This window comes from Nestor notabilis, unplaced genomic scaffold (genome assembly GCF_000696875.1).
Source record: "Nestor notabilis isolate BGI_N333 unplaced genomic scaffold, ASM69687v1 scaffold2764, whole genome shotgun sequence".
In the NCBI taxonomy this organism is placed as follows: Eukaryota; Metazoa; Chordata; class Aves; order Psittaciformes; family Psittacidae; genus Nestor; species Nestor notabilis.
Window position 1 is genome coordinate 76,166 of NW_009924999.1, and position 17,792 is coordinate 93,957.

Consider the following 17,792-nt stretch of genomic DNA (forward strand, 5'->3'; position numbering starts at 1 on the left):
CTGTACTTGCTCCAACAGGTCCACATCCTTCTCCTGTTGCGGGCCCCAGAGCTGTATACAGGACTGCAGGGGAAGGTCTCACCAAAGCAGAATAGAGGGACACAATCCCCTCCCTTGACCTGTAGATTCCTGGTGGTACCCAAGACACCCATATGGGGCTAGCAGCTACCACACAGGTCCTACAAAAGAAAACCTGTGCCCTTGTGGTGTGGCAGTTGGAAGCTAGGTAGGATTTCCAAGTGTAGCTAGAAGGGTGAGAGATGCCCATGTGCAGTCAACCAAACTGACCCTCCCGTGTCTTGAAATAGCTCCCCAGGTTCTGGAAATTTGACCCACCTAGTTCTGAGCTTCTGACTTCCAAATATTATTAGTCAGTGTTAGGAGGATAAAAAAGATGTAAGAAAGAGTTCCTTGAGGGCACTTGATGTTTCTGGTCTATGCTTGAGTGCGCTAGAGCAGAGAAATTTTAAATCGTGCCTCCACCAACAGGCATGTATCAATAGGTGTGTCTCTGCGTGGGTACACGCAAGAAGGGAAGGGAACAGAAGGCAGAAAACATCTGATATTGGCATCCAGGGTAAATATGTTATTGTATTCATGTTTTTGCTTTCATTGTCATTTTCATCTTTTCAGTTAAGAAATAGACAGCTCCTTCCAAAGAAAGCTTCCTCTTTGCCCTCCTAGTGGGTTATAAATGGGCTAATGTCCTGTAGACGAAGTGCTTAGAAATCCTAAGGTGCCTTGGCATCTTTGTGCTGTCAAATCTCCAGGTGTTCCTGCTTTGTGTGAAATAGCTGATCCCTTCTTATTCATGCTAAGCTCTGAGCCTCAAATAATTTGCGAAACTAAGTTCCATTAATTAATTAGCTGAGCATGGTAGTAAAACCCAGAGTTGTGCAGGGCCTTCTAAGACAGTAGCTGTAATATCCATATACCACCTGATATGGTGTTGCTGTAGAAATCCTTAAAAATTGAACTTTCTCTTTTCCAGGCAATATGGTTGGAAATTTCTTCATTTTTTAATCAAAAGAAGTTGTTAAAATTTTGAGTCATTTGTTCAGTTAAATATTTCTGGCCAGTCAAAGTATCACCTTTAGATTTCTACTTTTTAATGTTCTAATGCATGCAGGACTAGAGTGAAAAACTATAATGCTAGAAGTTGTTTCAATGTGGAAAATAATCTACTTGTACTGCAACAAATTTTTTAATTTTTTTTTTTTGCAATAAAAAATGAAACCTTAGCGGGTTAAAACCAACAATGCTGCACAGTTGGCGTTTGTATACAACCTGTGCATCATGGAAGAAAACTGCAAAAGCACACGAAGAGCCTTAGGGAGGCTTAGACTTTTGAGGATTTCTGCACAATCACATTCACAACTTAAGGTTTTGAGTAGAAAATAAAGGGAAAGGAATATTCCTGCAGATTTGCAGATTTCTGTCTCTGATGCTGCTATGGTAGGCACCACTAGATATTTAGGATCTACAATCATAAGAAAGCTGAAAACCAGAGAGTGACCAGTCTGGTTGATTGCTCCTGTAGCTTTTTGGTGAGAGAGAGCTGCTTCTGCCACATGAATGAAAGCAGCTTGCTGCAGAGGGCTATATGGTCCCTGTGGCTACTCAGGCCCTCAGACCCAAGCAAAGTCTTAGAACATAGAATCCTAGAATGGTTTGGGTTGGAAGGGACCTTAAAGCTCATCCAGTTCCAAACCCCCTGTGATGGGCCAGGACACCCTGCACTAGACCAGGTTGCTCCAAGCCCTGTCCAGCCTGGCCTTGAACACTGCCAGGGATGGGGCAGCCACAGCTTCTCAGGGCAACCTGTTCCTCATCCTGCCTTGTCCTGTCACTACATGACCTTGTAAAAAGACCTCTCCAGCTTTCTTGTTGGCCCCTTTAGGTAGTGGAAGGCATCTCTCAGGTATCCCCTGTAATCCACATGAGGTCCATTGGTCAATTTGATTTTCTCCCTTGAAGCTTCCTTCCCACAGCCTCGCATTGTCACTGCTCAGATCTCCTGTGAAACCTAATTATTAATATTGCATAATCCCCCAGATACATCAGTGCATCAGTTCTGCAGGTAACAAAGAGAAATCCAAGCTGGAAGGAATCCATCTGTTAAACTGAGTGACCCTGCAGCTTTATTATTATTATTATGAAGAGGAGAGCTTGTCTCTGGTTTCTAAAGTAAACACAGGAGGTATCTTGGCAGAGGAACGTGCAGTAGAAAGCTGGGATTGCTTTCCCAAATTCTTGGCCTCTTCCCTTGCTGCATGTCAAAGCTGGTATCTTTGCCTAATAGTTGTCACCCCTCCACAAGCTGATCACTATCTGGCAGCCTTTCTGCTTTTCCCCAGCCGCTTTCAGAAAGAAATCATTAAAGCTCTGATTCTGCACAGAGAGGTCTGCAGGTGCAGCTTCTGACCGCTGCCACCCTGTGAGAGTCCTTCTGCAGGAGGCTCCTTGTTCTGAGCACTGGGGGGGTCATTTATGCTAACCGACCAGGGAAAATGAGCCCATTTCTATGGTTATTTGCTCTTCACCCAGCATCGTATTTCATCCTCCAAGTCAGAGATTTGGGTTAGTTTCTCCTGCTGCATGGCCAACTCCTTCCCCACCTTCTTTCCTCCAAATCCTACCCTCCTACACGCTTCCTCTTCCATACGAGTTTCTTCCCCATTCACCAGCCTGACCACTGCTGGCCTTTTTTCAGCCAGGCACTGAGTCATCAGTTGCGTGGAGAAATTACTAGGCTGGAGAACAGTTACGTTTTTCTGAGGGAATGTCAAGTCACATCTCCTGAATCACTGCAAGACCTTCAAGCTGCGGCTCCTGGTGTGTGAACACCAAACTCCAGCAAGTTTAGGGAGAGGAGCCTGGAGGAGAAAGCTTGGTCCTTCTCTGTGTTGTCTGGTGATGTACATATGGTGCCATAATTCTCCGGCTGTGTTGCAGGATATCAGACCGGGTCTTTTGCTTTATCAGTCAGGAGACTGGAAGAGCTCTTCACCCAAATGACCTTTTTTTGACCAAGAGATGTGGAGACCCTTGAAGTGAGTGGCCTGTTACTTAGAAGTCCACGGAAGATGTCTAAGTAAAGCACAGCGGTTGTGAATAGATTCACATTACATACATATAGGGCTTCCTATCTCAAAACCAGATTATAAAACCTTGACTTAACATTATGTCATTGCCACAGATGTAGGAAGTTGAGGGGTTTTGCTTAGCAGCCCAAGAAAATTAAGCTGCTTTATGGCTGAAACATCCCTGCCTGTTCTGTTCACACCAGAATAAATTCTGGGCTGAAAGAGACCCAGTATATCCGTTCCAGTAGATAGGATGTATCCGTGAACAGTGGTTGTAAAGCAAATTAAATCTTTCTCTTCTTTCTCTGCATTTTTTATTGCTCTTATTTTTGTTGTGAGAGATGATTTTTGAGAGAGAATTTTTCTCTCTCCCAAAGTGTATACATATGCCAGGACATACACTGGCATTTTTCCTGTACCTTTGAGCGACTCATCAGTCTGTACCTCCTTAATTTTACTGAGATCTAGCTGAAACATGTCAAGGAGCCATGAGGATTTTTTCCCATGCAAAGTAGTTTCTTTGCAAAAGAAAAAAAAAAATCCAGTTCTGTTGCAGCAGAAATTGTTGCTTCATTTAAAAAGAAATAGTTCTGTAGAGTTTCTACAGCAGCAAAAAATGCCTGAGCTTTTGTCTCATGGCAGTCTTGCAAGACTTCAGCTCTAAATAAGATTTGACTTCCCTCTGAGTTAGGGCGTTCCTGACAGCCATTCTCCATGTGGAGTCTCTGTTGTCTAATAACAGGCCATCTTTTACTGCAGCCTTTCCAAAACAGAGGGAAGGAGAAATTAAGCAGTCTTCTGCTGCTTTCCATTTTTTTTTCCTAAAAAGAAAAATGTAGAAAAGAAAGCTTCGGTGTATTTTTGGAGGAAAGTTTTTCCTTCCTGACCAGCTCTCATGTTCCTTTCTCACACATATTTGGACCAAGATCCACATAAATATTCTCCTTAGTCCTAACTCCATCATGCATTCAGAAATGGTCCTCAAGGAAGGTGTAAGATGTATTCATATCTAGGTATGACTTTGGAACCACTGATTTAGTATTGATCAGTCCTTGAGCCTTTCAGAGGGATTGAATGAGGTGAGCCCAGTGACATTTCAGACCAAAGGAGCAGATTCTGTCATGAATTGGTAATATGAAAGGAAACACTACCATAATTTATTGAAAAGTACTTAGCTGGTATTTTGATGGGTAATGCAATGAGATGAAAAGCTCTTTTGGGTTTGGGATCTTTTTTTCCCAGAAGTTCAGTAGTTCAAAATGGAAGCATTGTTTTCTTGTTTGGAAAATCAAGCAGAAATTCTTTTTATGCAGAAATCAAAATATTTCACTCAAGTTTTGAGGTTCTGAGTATTTTAAGATAAACATATTTTTACACAAAGTAAAATTGTATGCAAAACCACCCTCCACAAAACTGTATTTTTACAATGGTCAGAAGAATTAAACTTATTCTGAGTGCTTGGGAAATGTTGCAAAGTACATAGATACGTGAAAAATACCCAGAAGATTTCAGGCTGGGCTTTATATGCATATATTTTTATTTTTTTTTTTCATGGGAAACAGATTCTTGTTAAAAAAAAAAAAAAAGTGCCAAGTCCTAATGGGCAGTTTCAGTAGAGTATATAAAGTAGCTCTTCCTCAGATGATCAGAGTTTGGACACAGTGACTGAGAAATGGGAAAATTCCTGATGCAACTGGAGTTGTGCTCTTGGTCTAAGAAAGAAACAGTCCCCGAGATTGCTCAATCAAACCCTCTAATTTGGTATCAATAATTGAAAAAAGCACACACAAATGTAACAGAAAGTTCTTTACTGACTGGTTAGTGCAATAAAAGTCCTTAAACACATGCTTAGTTCTAGTATGTGCTTAAGTTCTATTGATTACAGTGTTAACTTGAAGTACAGACTGAAGTGCTTTTCTAAATCAAGGCTTCCTGCATTTTCCTTAACAGTACCTTATGACCAGAACAAAAAGTAGCTGTAGGATTCATTAGAGGGAGAAGGAAAAAGAAAAGAGAGAGAGAGAGCAGAAGGAAGGAAAAACAAAGAGGAGGAAACTTTATGGCTCCGTAAACAGCTGTAAGCAATGTCTCTGGTCGGGTCAGACCGGTCTGAGTTGACAAGGCAGTGTCTCCAATTATATAGCATGCTGTAGCCTGTAAAAATGAAATCAATTTGTTATTTTTCTGGGAGAACATTATAGCGTGAGTTCACACATTTGGTGAGCCTGATGACTCAGTGAAAGCCAAAGAAGGAACTCACAGACATTGTGCGTGTGTGCACACAACTGAGTGAGGGTATGTACGTATGTCTAGCATGACCAAATCCATATTCAAATACATTCTTGGAGAAAAGGGTGAGACACACAAGTAACTTGCTGTATTAGAACAGTGGTCAGTGAAAATCATATTCTTATAGCATTTCCTAAACACCACAATGACAGAGCTTTCCATCTATGGTTCTCATTTCAGAACTGGCTTCATCACTAAGGAGTTTCAGGATAAAATTCCCCCAAGCATTTAAGCACTTAAGCAATTTAGAAGTCCAAATGCAATCTTTGCAAGGATCTGAGGTCTTTGAGTCCAGTCCTCCAAGGTATTTAGCATTGACATAGCGCAGAACAGACCTCAATTCAGGGGGATGAGCATTAATGAGAGGTTTGAAACCACATTATGTAATTTGTATTGCTGATCATTTAAAAAAGGTTGACGTTGGAATGCTTTAGGGGTGAGGGGGAACGAGGAGCGTTAAGACTAGCCACACTTCTAATTATTATTGAAATTCATAGTAGGAGTCTAAATATCTTTAAATACTGTAGGTATTTTGCATTGCCTAATATGCTGCCTTCTCTCTTCCCTCCATTCCCCTAATTTAGCACATCTGACCCAGAAAATTTGATCCATTTAATCTAAAACTTGGTTCCAATGCCCAAGATATATAAGGATTATACTGGGTAGAAAGAGGCAGGTTCTGTCGCAGGCCAGACAGTCATCATGTCATGAGCACACATTTACACATATTTTCCACTTGTCATGAAATCCTGATAGGGGTTAGGCTGGGAGAAGTCAGAAGCAAGGCAGCAAAGGTGTTTACATGAAACTTTAAATTACTCTTCTTTCATTTGCAAGTAACTGTTGTTCTTCATCCCAGGTAAATTTATCCATCAGCAATATCATTAGATGAGTTCATTATAACCATGAGATTTACAGCTCTCATAAACTGCAGTGTAGGTGGCAGATTAAAATGTTAAGGCTTATACATCTCTAATACCCTGCACTGCAATCCTGGCAAATCTTGTAAAATAAATGGAGCTGGATGGAGGCAGATCTCAGCAGAGAGACCTCCAGGAAGAAGCCCCAGATGTAGGGTGTAGTATGGATACAATATCAGAGGTCACTGTGTCCTGGATCCAGGCTTGAAAACATGGTTTGAGGGACGATTATTCTGCTGGATGGGTTGTTTTTCAGATGAGTTGTATAACAGAGGAGTTAATTACCTAGGTAATTAAAGAGTTCCTGAGACTTTTTGCAAGGAACTGGGTCGTTAATACTCGTATTCTCTCCTCTTCTTTTCTGTTCTGTAGATCCTAAGGGAAGACAAAGTCAAAGAAACATCTCTCGCACTGAGTGAAAGGTGCTGAGTGTTGCGGTGTGCCTTAGTTCCTGTGGGAATTCACTGTCCTGGCCAAACCTCAACTAGGATAATTATACTTTGCTTTCTTAGCATCCACTTGAAGATGCCATTGAGTATGTTATTTTCCAAATCCAGACCCAAACTACTATCGGGTGTCATAAATAAGCTGCATGGCCCATATTAGCGAGAGCTGCCATCTATCTCTCAGCAAAGACTTTACTTGCTGTCCTCTTACCAGCCCCCCAGGGATTTCTGAGATTCAGCAAAAAAGGGTGTGATTCCTCGTCCCTACCTTTGGCTTGCTAAAAGCAAGGTGTCTAGTTTATGCTCATCACTTTTCCACAGCCAGTGCTGCCTCCTAGGCATCTCCAGTGATTCAGCCCACCTATCTGAATCACCTATCTTAGGATGGGCTGAATTGCCCTCTGGAGATGCTGATCTTGCTCCATGGACTCTAGCAGACAGCTAACTTGGCTGAGATGCCTAATTTTCAAATGGTCAAAGTCAGGTGAGATGAGTCCCACGCTTAGAGATCCTCTGATGAAAGGTACTAGAGAAATACAATGCTGCGTCATCATCACCATCATTATTATTAATGCAGGGTAAGGGTGAGGGAATTATTCATGGGAGGAAAGTTACCTCCATGCCTGTGTGTTTGCAGGATAGGACCCAGCCGCAAAATTATATACATACTTTCTGGGGTAAAAGAAAAAATAATTCAATATAGCTCTTGTGTTCTACTTCAGGATGAAAGAAGAAGTATCTAACAAGAGAAGTGGAAAGAACAGTTAATCCAGCACGTTTCAGTCTTTTCTTTTTTTTTTTCCTAGAAGAAAAAAATTCTGGAAGGACAAACACCTGCACACTGAATTTGATCTAACAACAGGTTTAGATTTCTTAGTTCTTAGTTAGTGAACATCTTAGGAATAGTCTGTTGCTAGCCAGATGATCAGAGACCAGAAGTTGAAGACCTCACTGCAATCGATGTTACAGACACTCATAATTTCTAAATTAACATGTATCACTTCTCTAGTGTTAGACTGCTTAGGCCTGGGTTTATTACTGAGCAATACACAACCAAAAATACCCCCTCAAGCTGAAAAAATATTTTTCATGATTATCAGTTACTTGATTCATGTCTTCTAGGGCTAAATCTAACACTTTGTTGATCTATGTTAAGGTGGTTTTCAAATTTTCAACTAAAACAATTAAAAATTTCGTTATTGTCCACATTTCATAATTGCTTGGGTTTTGGATAGTTTTAATGTCATAAAAGAAAATCAGTTCCACCCAGGAGGGACATTAGTTAGCATAATTATTTCCTTTTCCATTTAAAATGATGTGGTTTGGAAGGTTCCATTTCTTTTCTTTCCATTCTAAAATTTCTCCAGGTTTTATTTTCATTTTCTTAGGAGAACAAAAAAATAATCACAACATATGCTAGAATATTGATGTTTTCCTGTGAAATGAATGCTATTAAACGAATGTAGATTTATTATTTTGAATTCCTGTCTACCCACTTGGCCTCTGGGCTGGTGGTTCATGTCTCTGCAGAAGAGTTTTGCAGACACTGGGGACTGATGTATGCTGTCAGACTGTAAAAGACACAGAAGGCTTAACTATACCTTCTGTGCCTGGTCCCTGTCTCTGGGGTATCCTTCCCAGCTTCCAGCTGTCCATGTTAGATGGGCATCATAGTACTTCTGTCATGTATGCCATCCCTGTGTGGTGAGGGTCTCTGTGAAGTGAATCAAGGCTGACTTACAGATCCTATCCCATGAGCCTCTTGAACATTCAGATGCCATTGGCTGTCCATGGCAGCCTCCAGTGTTTTGAAATTTCACAGCCTCCTAGTTACTCATTTCTCCCCAGATGACTTTGTAAGCAGCCTCAGATACATGAAGTTCATGATGATCAACCTTAGCAATGCATGGGGATTATGTTTAGGGCACCTTGCACGGCTTAACTGGCATACTGTAGGATGGAGTAAGGGCAAGGACTGCCTATTCATCCCTTGCTAGCGGCGTCCCTGTGAGCCTTTCTGGCCTGGTACCAGGAGATGTGAGACAACCCTTGATGGTTTTGCCTTATAGCTTGACAGAACTTATGAAGACTTCTCCAGCCACCTTCTTCATTTCAATATTTTACTGTCATAATACCAAGGACGTTTTGTGAGCATTCATCTTTTTAGATAGAGCACTCTGCACATCTTGCCCCCTCCATCGTGGTGTGGCTGAGATTAATCTTCAAAACTAGACGTGGCACCACAGAGAGGCAGCCAAAATGAGTGTGAAAGGAAAAGAGTGAGGTGAAACTCTGGAAATCTGAGCAGATTAAAAGAAAGGACATCTTGTTAGGGGGTTCTATGCAAAGGGAGAAGCATGGAAGAAGAGCACCTGCAAGTGAACGTAAATCCCCTCTACTATAAGCAGATGGACATTCTTTGACTTAACTTCTTCAAAGCAGGACTGGCTGCCACCTTGCATCTGTGTAAGACTAAAGGAGCTGACTCACTGCTATTCCTGAGTTCTCAATATTCACTGGGGACTTCAGTGCTCTCTGGGTCTTATCCTGGGTCATTAGACAAGTTAAACTCTTGCTGTACAACATTAATAAATGCAGTTATTTTACCTGTGTCGGGAATCCCAAGAGGACATCCACTGAGGAAGCTCTCAGCAGCACTTGGAGCCAGCCAAAGGCCTCTCCAAGATGAATAGCAAAATATAGCTCCTACAGAGTTCGAGAATAACAGAATTCAGGAAGAAGCAAGTAGGTATATGTGTCTCTACATGCTGCTACTGATGTGTCAAGGACTTTTGACAGCCATAATGAGAAGGTAGTGACCTTGAAAAGTCAGTAGAGTGGTGCTATAGAGCAAAGTCATCTAGAACTGAAGCTTTCTCTTTTTCTGAAAAAGCTATGAACGTAAATTTCCTTCATATTTCTTCCTCATACGCTGGCTGGGGTGTCCATTCCAAGAGGGAGGGTACATGTAATTTATTAAGAAAGTGGCCAGGTACTTATTTACAATAGCTCTGCTGAAGGAGCAGATAGATTAAGATAAGGGAAATGAAGAGCTCTCTAGGTGTGTTGGCAAAGAAAAATGCTCACTGAAGGTTGAATTAAACACTTCAGGGCATGCAAGGCTTAAAGATAAACCAAGAACTTTGGCTGTGGACATACAGAATATTGTTTTCATGGCTCCTCCTGAGCTAATGGGAAGAAAAGGCTAATTGGTTTAAGAAGAACAACTCTTTGACCTTTTCCCTTGGACCAAACTTGATCAGTATCTGTTCCGGGGGGGTGTTTGTAAACTTGAGTGTTTCATGAATTCTCCAGTAGAAAAGAAGAGGTTGGTGTAATGCATCCAGGAAGTGTTGGCACTTATAAATTTTGAAGATGATACCTGGTCAGACCACAGTAGATGATGCTTGGGCCATTTCTCAACACCACATTTTCAATATTACCCCCATACAGCAGACAGTTTAGAAGCAGATCACAGGAGAATGGAAAAATGCAAAAGACAGATTTAACTATTGGAAACAGTGAGAAAAATGAATGATGGGAACTACTAGGGAGTTGAGTAACACTGAAATGAGATTCTGATCTTTATAGACTTTCCCAGTCTTTCCTAAAGGTTTTGTTTGTTGAGCTGTTGTCTTTTGGGGTGGAGGTATGGTTTGAAGGTTCGTAAGGCTTATATCTCATGATCAATAAAAATGGCAGGAAGCTGAAAGAACTTAGTTCTTCTAAAGATAAACTGACTTTAGAGAAAGGGAGAAAGTGTTTACACTTGGAAGCTGGAAGCAGAGACCAAAAGAGAGTGCTCTGATAGATATTATCACACTCCAGAGTCTTCAAGTGAGCTAGCAAAAGGACTGTGCTTAGCTGTGTTTAACAGCAGAGGCACTGCTCATGGAGAGATGTTTCGAGATTCCACCCTGTATCATCAGCTGTAAGTCAAGTGACTACACACTCCTTCATGAAATGCCGAATTTGCATTACACTGTCTCAGTGCCTGATGACACCTTGAGAACAAGACACTTGCTGGAGATTGTCTTTTGCAGATTAAAAACTTTCCAGACTGTAACATAGATCAAAGCAAGGTGTGACTGTTTCCCTGCTGTATTGAGAAGGGAGCAGCGTGAAAAGCAATTAAAAGTATTTCTACATGTTTTTATTTTTTTATCTTAGATGATCTTCCCAGCAACGGAAACGAATGGTTGAGGGCAGCAACCTATAAACTCCTCTTCCTATGACTGGTATTTTCATGCTACCACTACAGTAACCACCAAAAAAATATAGACAGGCATGAGGTTTGCTGTTCACATAGTTAAGTTTACGAGATGGGAATCCTAAAACTTCATCCAGGTCCTACTGAAATAGCTTAAGAAAGTCCTCCTGCCTTCACAACATGATGGATAGAGTCTACAGTGGGTTGTTTCTATCTCAGTGGATACTTTATCTTCAGCGGAAACCGTATGGGGCACTTACGAAAGCCTTGGGAAGAATGCTGATGATTCTAGTTGATGTGGGAACAAACTATACAGATGTCTCCAACAAAGTTAACTTTAGACACTGGAAAGTGTCCACATCCTGGACTTCCTGTCAGTGGCTGAACTATTCTCTGGAGGACGAGGCAGAGCAACTAAGATAGATAGTGTTTTTCTCTGGAGGTTTCGATGAACGCATCTATCTCTCCCCATTGTTTACAGAGATAGGACCATCTACCTCCTTGAGCTTAAAGTTGGCATTCATGAACACCTCCTAACTCCCAGTGCTCAGGGGTTTGAGTAGGTCAAGATTTGGAGATGTGGCACCCTAAGACTCCACCTTCCCAACAAGGCCACAGAGGCAACAAACACTCAACAAACCCTCTGAAGCCTGAGATAGTGTTTTAGAAGGTGTCTTTAGTCCAGAAACTGTGATTTAGTGTTCTGGGTATAACAACAGCAAAACAAAAATGCACACAGTGCAGTCAAAGTGAAAATACCCTTTGGCTTGGCATGGGCTTCATTTCACAGGTGCTTTTATGCCACTAGTTGTTCTCTAAATTAACCTAAAGCTCAGGAAAAACCCACATCAAGCTACTTAGATAGGGAAAACAAGTTAACTGGGTCCTTCCCTTGCTCTTCTCCTGTGGGTTCCTGCAGGCTCCTGCAGGAACTTGCCTCCTTCCTCAGCTGAATTCTTTGCATGGACTTCCACACAGCACTTAGCTTTCCTGGGTGGGACTTTTCCAAGGAACTTAGACATCCCAATTGTTAGGTATCATGGCATGATTCATCTGGAGACTTTTACAATGCAGACATACCCGACTCATCCAGTCACCCAAGCTGTCGTGATAGTCTAGCCAATACAGTCAATGGAGGCAAGGCCATGATTCACTTCATTCCAAAGCAGACATCTAAAATGGGCAGATGAATCGTGTTCTACAAGTGCCTATTTCTCTCCACTGACTGATTGCAAAAGCAGCCTGGAGTGAGTAGATCAGCTGGAGATGTCCATATTGTAGACATCAGAAGGTAGCTGACATGAACACAGTTCCTGGTTGATGTGAGCTGCCTTCCTCCCTCCTTTAATGCAGTGGAAAGAGAGAGGCACTTCTGGAGGTTAAGTTTATGCTAATTGTCTCATCTTCCCTCCCTGGGGTAGGATAAATTGTCCTCTCATACTAAGTGAAGTTAACCTCCCAGAAGTGCAGCTGAGGTGAAAAGAAGCATCTAAGTTTTGGAAACCAGCTGAATATCCTTTGCCTTCCCAGGCACCTCCTACCTTCTCCATCTAAAGTCCATTTACTGAAAGGCACATTCTTGACTTAGTTGATTATCTTGGTTCTAGACTCCTACCTAGAATCATCTGGGATCCAAAAATGGATGACCCTGTGTCTTACTTGCCTGGAAAGGACTCATATGTGAAGCCTAGTCTCTGCATGGTTAGCAAAGCCACTGAGATGTGGTACCGGACCACCTGAATGTCCATTTCCTTTTCACTTCTGTACTCTCTTGACCAGGTATCCATCAGGAAGGGAGCTAACTGATTGCAAGGACCCTTCTCCCATAAAAAAGACAGACATCTTAAACCATTTTTTATCATAGCCTACAGAAGTGCTAAAGTCAAGCTAATTCCTTTTTAACTCTAGCAATGATAGAATTCTTACACTTCTTTTCAGTCAGAGAAGAGAATGAAGCATAATCCCTGACTGCCCTGTTGATAATTCAAACACAGCAGGTTGTTCCCAAATGAAAACCACACAGTAAAAATTAATGTAAACAGAAATACACACTGCCCAGGCAAGTTTCTATTTGTCATTAACTCTGAGTAGAAAAGTCAATCAAGAGATTTAATTAGAAGAAAAGGAAATTATACTTTAAAAATCCCTTTAGTTTTAGTAATCAAGGCTATTATTAGAAGCACCAGTAAAAACACTTTAAAAAAATCTGTCTAATTAACCACATATCTGCTGATCTCTCGTTATAGCTGACTTGTTTGTCTATAAGTCTTCAACCAACATAATGGTTCATGGACGCTCTTTTCAGCAGACTTCCATTTGTCTGAGCACAGAATTTGCACTCAAGTTTTGTTAGGGTTTTTTTGGTGTTTATTTTGTTTGGTTTGGGTTTAGTTTTTTCTTTTTTGTTTGTTTGGTTGTTTTTTTTTATTTCACTTTTCTTGCTTTAACCAAAGCAATTCACAGATTGATGGTCACAGCAGGCTCTCCATGTCCTTTCGACAGTACAGCAAAGCTGGTATTATTTTATGAAAATACAGCCCTACACTTCAACTTGATCAGAAAGCCCCAGTATTAAGATTTGTAAAGCACATGCTTGGATTAAGCAGGTGTGGAAATGCTTTGCTAAACAGTAGAAAACTTTTCTAGACCGTACTTTCAGGATGTTACCAAAATGCCCAGCATGGCTCCCAGCTTGCATGGATTTATGCATGAATGTTCCTAGTAACATGAGTACTGTTCCTTACATGTGAGAATAGCATTGATATTGGATCCATAGGAGAAGTTTTCCCCAAGTAGTTTCTATTCTAGCAGGGCTATGTTTCCATCCCTTTTCCTCTATAGCACAGGAAATTTAACTGCTTATGGTAGTGAGTGTAAGTGGCACTCTTGCAGCATCTAGCTCAGAGTTGGGCTTTTTAAATTCTCAAGGTCCAAACTGCTTGAGTCTTTTGGGTGAGTTTCAATGTACAGAAGTTACCTGGTAAGGTTCAGATATATAGAGCACACTGCTGAATTGTATGATGGTTGGTCAATTTGTGGTGTTCCCCTTCCAAAGACATGGAGTATGGTGTCTTCTACTGTTGGTGTTACTACTTTGTTACGCTCTGAAAGTGGTTTTGACTGTCTAATCCCTGGGCTTTCTCAGCTGCCAAATTCGCTGTAAAACCTACCTGCTCTTGCAAAGCTACACTTGGCTTTCAAAAAAAGAAATATGGGCTTGACCCTCTTGTTGCAAAGGAATGAGCTGAGCTGTATGAACTGAGCATCTTTGGGCAGAAGCAGCACAATGATGGATTAAGGCATTAAGAGGATGAAAAAAAGGGAAGGAAAATATTAAAGGCAGAGTTTCTTGCCTTGTTGGGCCTATAGGGAACTTCAGGAGAGAGATGAGGTTGTTTTGGGGAGGGATGACAGTGGAAAGGATGTTTTCTGGAGCAGGGAATGTCAAGGAACTGAAGATGCTGACTTTCTATCCCCATTCTTGTGAATCAAGTGCAAAGGTGAAAGCCAGACTGACAGCATCTCTTCCTTGTTTTTTTTCTCAGGTCCTTGGCAATTGGTCACCAGTATTCCTCCCTAGGAACTCAGCCCATCCTCTGCGGAAGCATCCCAGGACTCGTACCCAAGCAGCTACGCTTCTGTCGGAACTATGTGGAGATCATGCCCAGTGTAGCAGAAGGGGTAAAGATTGGGATCCAGGAATGCAGGTGGAACTGCACAACCGTCAATGACAGCTTAGCCATCTTTGGGCCTGTGCTAGATAAAGGTGAGTGCAGTGTTACTGGTTTGGTGACAGCAACATCCATGGTGGAGTAACAGCAGAGATCTAGAGAAACCTACTGCGAACAGAATTGCTTCTCATAGTGTCATGTAAAATGGGTTGCAGGAGGTAGGACTTTCTAACATTCTAACAGGGATAGAAAGTACACATGTGCATCCCAAATATAACAAGGGTGGTTACCCACCAAATCCATTGTACAGGAAACATACAGTCACAGGTAACCACTCTTTCTACTTCAGTCCCTACTGGGATTGTTTAGGTAACCCAGAGAACTGGGAAATGCCCCATTTGGCACTGCACAGAGAGTGGGGTCATCTCTGACCCTTCTTGGAGCTGGAGCTTGGACTAGAGACCTCCCAGGGTCCCTTTCAACATGTATTATCCTATGTCTCTTGGAATGAACACAAAGGTTTATTGTGTTTTCAGTGGTCAAGATGGACGTCTGGCTCCTTTTCTGACCTCATGGCATTTCATGCTGCATTTTCAGCTCTCTTGATGATTATGGAGGGGAAATTATGGGCTGTTGGGGATGGTTCCTAGCAGCTGGACTTATCAGATAACATCAGTTTTGATACCGTAATGGGATACGGTGAAATCAAAGGCCTGAGGAAATCACCACTAATTAATGGTTCTTCTTTCATTAGTTATGAACATGGTAAATTAAGACAGTGCTGCTTCAGACAACTAATCCTGACATAGCACCCACTGATATAACCTGGTTAAGTCTGAGTATCTTGTCTTTCCCCCTGTAAGTTGGCAGGAACCTATTTTAGCCCATAAGAACTGTTTTATCCTTCTTTGCCCTTGTAGTATACCTTTTAAAGTCTAGCATGCCTGCCTGCTTGCCTGCCTGCTTTTCTCTCTTTCTCTTTCTGTCTCTCTATCTGGAGGTGTCTCCTTGTTGATCTGTAAGGTCACTTTGAACCTAAACTATTCTATGATTCTGTAATGTGATTCTATGATCTGGGATAGTTTCAGGGAATCTCCTTAGCTGGTGTACGTAGCTGATCTCACCCACTTTAGGGCATGTTCTTCCAGTGCTTACCATCTGGAGATAAGGGTTTTCTTTGTTGTTCCCCTGCTGCTTTACTCAGAAGAGATTTGGGCATTTCATCTTGCATGAATTTTGAAAAGTAGGGCAACTAAGAGAGAGCAAGGCCTTGACATGTATCATGGCAGGGCCTCCACTGGCTAGAAAAGGTATTTCACATGCACCCAGCAGGAGAAGGGGTGGTTTCAGCTCATGGGGCTACCCTGTTAGAGCTGTGGTGCTGAGACACCATATTAATGCTGGTGTCACTATTCAGGTTTAGCAGTGAGAGGTCATCCCAAAATAATTATGCCTGTAAGATCTGCAGTGTGGTGCACTTAAGCCCATGTCAAAGTGTCATACCACAGTGTTTTGCATACAATTAAAATACCCATTCTGGGTGCATCACTCCTGGGTGACGATAGCAGTTGAACTAAGCCAGCAGAGACAAACTGATATTTTTCCCATACACATAAGCCCAGCATGACTTGCACAAGATCATTGACTGGGCACAGGCAGTAAGTGTAACAAATAACCCAATGTCTTTGCCTCGTCACAAGGCTGGATGTCCTCAAGGCCACAAGGAGCACCTCATGCTCCCAGATGGTCTTGGTTTAGACACTCAACATCTCCTGTGCATGAGGTAAGTGTTCCTCATCTCCTTGGCCACCAAAGGAACCCAATGCTCTTATCTTGCAATGGTGTAGACATGAATGGTCTGTCCCTGCTTGAGACTGCAGGCTTTTGGTAGCCAGACTCAGGGAGGGAAAGAAGGCTGGGACGATTTCATAACTGAAGAATGTTGTTCCTTGAGGGAGAATCAAACCACCCTTCAGTTTTGTTTCACCTACAACAGGAGGGGGGTGAAAAAAAAACAGCTCAGTCACATTCTTGTGAGGCAGATCCCCCAGGGTAGGAACATATTTGAGCTCCTACCCAGAAAGAGAGAAGGAGAAAATGAAGGAAAGGAAACAAGCAAGAAAAACTCTGTTTTGCAGCTTGGATTTTAAGTCACCCAAGTGACTTAACTGCAGATTCTCATTTGAGTCAACAGAGACCCTGTCCTCCCTCAGCATAAACCAGTGCAGTCACTAAAGCAACTCCCTTGTGCCTGACACAACTATCTGAAATTCTTTCATTGAAAAGGCCCAATTTTAATGCCTTCAGGAAATACTTTCTAGGCCCAAATCTCACTGAGGCTGCCTCACTGTCTGGGCTGCCCTTGCTGCTTTGGTATCTCATTGTTAATTCAGGGCTAGGCTTGAGCTGTGATTCAGCAGTGCCAAACTGTCACCAGTCTCTGGTCCTTTTAAGAGCCATGTTCTGATATCTTGTTTTAAAATTGGACTCTTTTTTCCCATCAACCTGTTTATGGAGAGAAATCCCATATGCTTTTGCTACAGGTCTATTTATGTATGTATTTTTTTTTTACATTTCCATAGCCAGGCCTAATGAATCATATTAAACAGCAATGGTATTCATGAGCTTGGCAACAAGGGAATGGTGATCCAGATCTGCTGCTATTTGGAGGCAATACTTGACAGGCTTGGCCCTATGTCCCTCTAGTTCTTCATGTATCACTGAGGACATATGAAGAAATCCCCCATCCCATCCAGCTATTTGATTACTCTGTTTTGCAGGTCCTTAGTTAAGGAATAAACTTTCTCCATTCAAAAGGAACAGAGTCACTTTCTAACTGTGATGGGGAATGACTCAGGCATTAGCAGGAGGTGAAATTTCTACAGGGCTGTTGGAAGAGGGGTTTTCTCCTCCTTTGTGGTCTCAGGAACATATGAGCAGCTATGAAGCTCCACAGAGAAACATTCAGATAGGTGACATTGTTGGGTTTTTCTTGCAAAGCACTAGGAAATAGGTGTCTCAGTACCCTAGACTATTGGGAAAGCAAAGAACAAGAATGCCTGTATAGGAAAAGAAGTGAGCCTGCTCTCTTTCTCTTTACCTAAACCTACCTATCTGTTTATCAATCATATATAAGAGGCTACAGTTCATATAATTTCTAGTTTCCAAGA

At 41.9% G+C, this 17,792-nt stretch overlaps 1 protein-coding gene across 1 annotated transcript in view; it reads left to right on the forward strand.

The window, feature by feature from the left end:
* The window catches only part of LOC104404408 (protein Wnt-3a), an 89,369-nt gene that overhangs the window by 38,995 nt on the left and 32,582 nt on the right, over positions 1-17,792 (forward strand). The window contains exon 2 of the mRNA XM_010012833.1: positions 14,497-14,717. Within this exon, the coding sequence (XP_010011135.1) occupies positions 14,497-14,717 (221 nt within the window). The remainder of the gene's footprint in view (positions 1-14,496; positions 14,718-17,792) is intronic.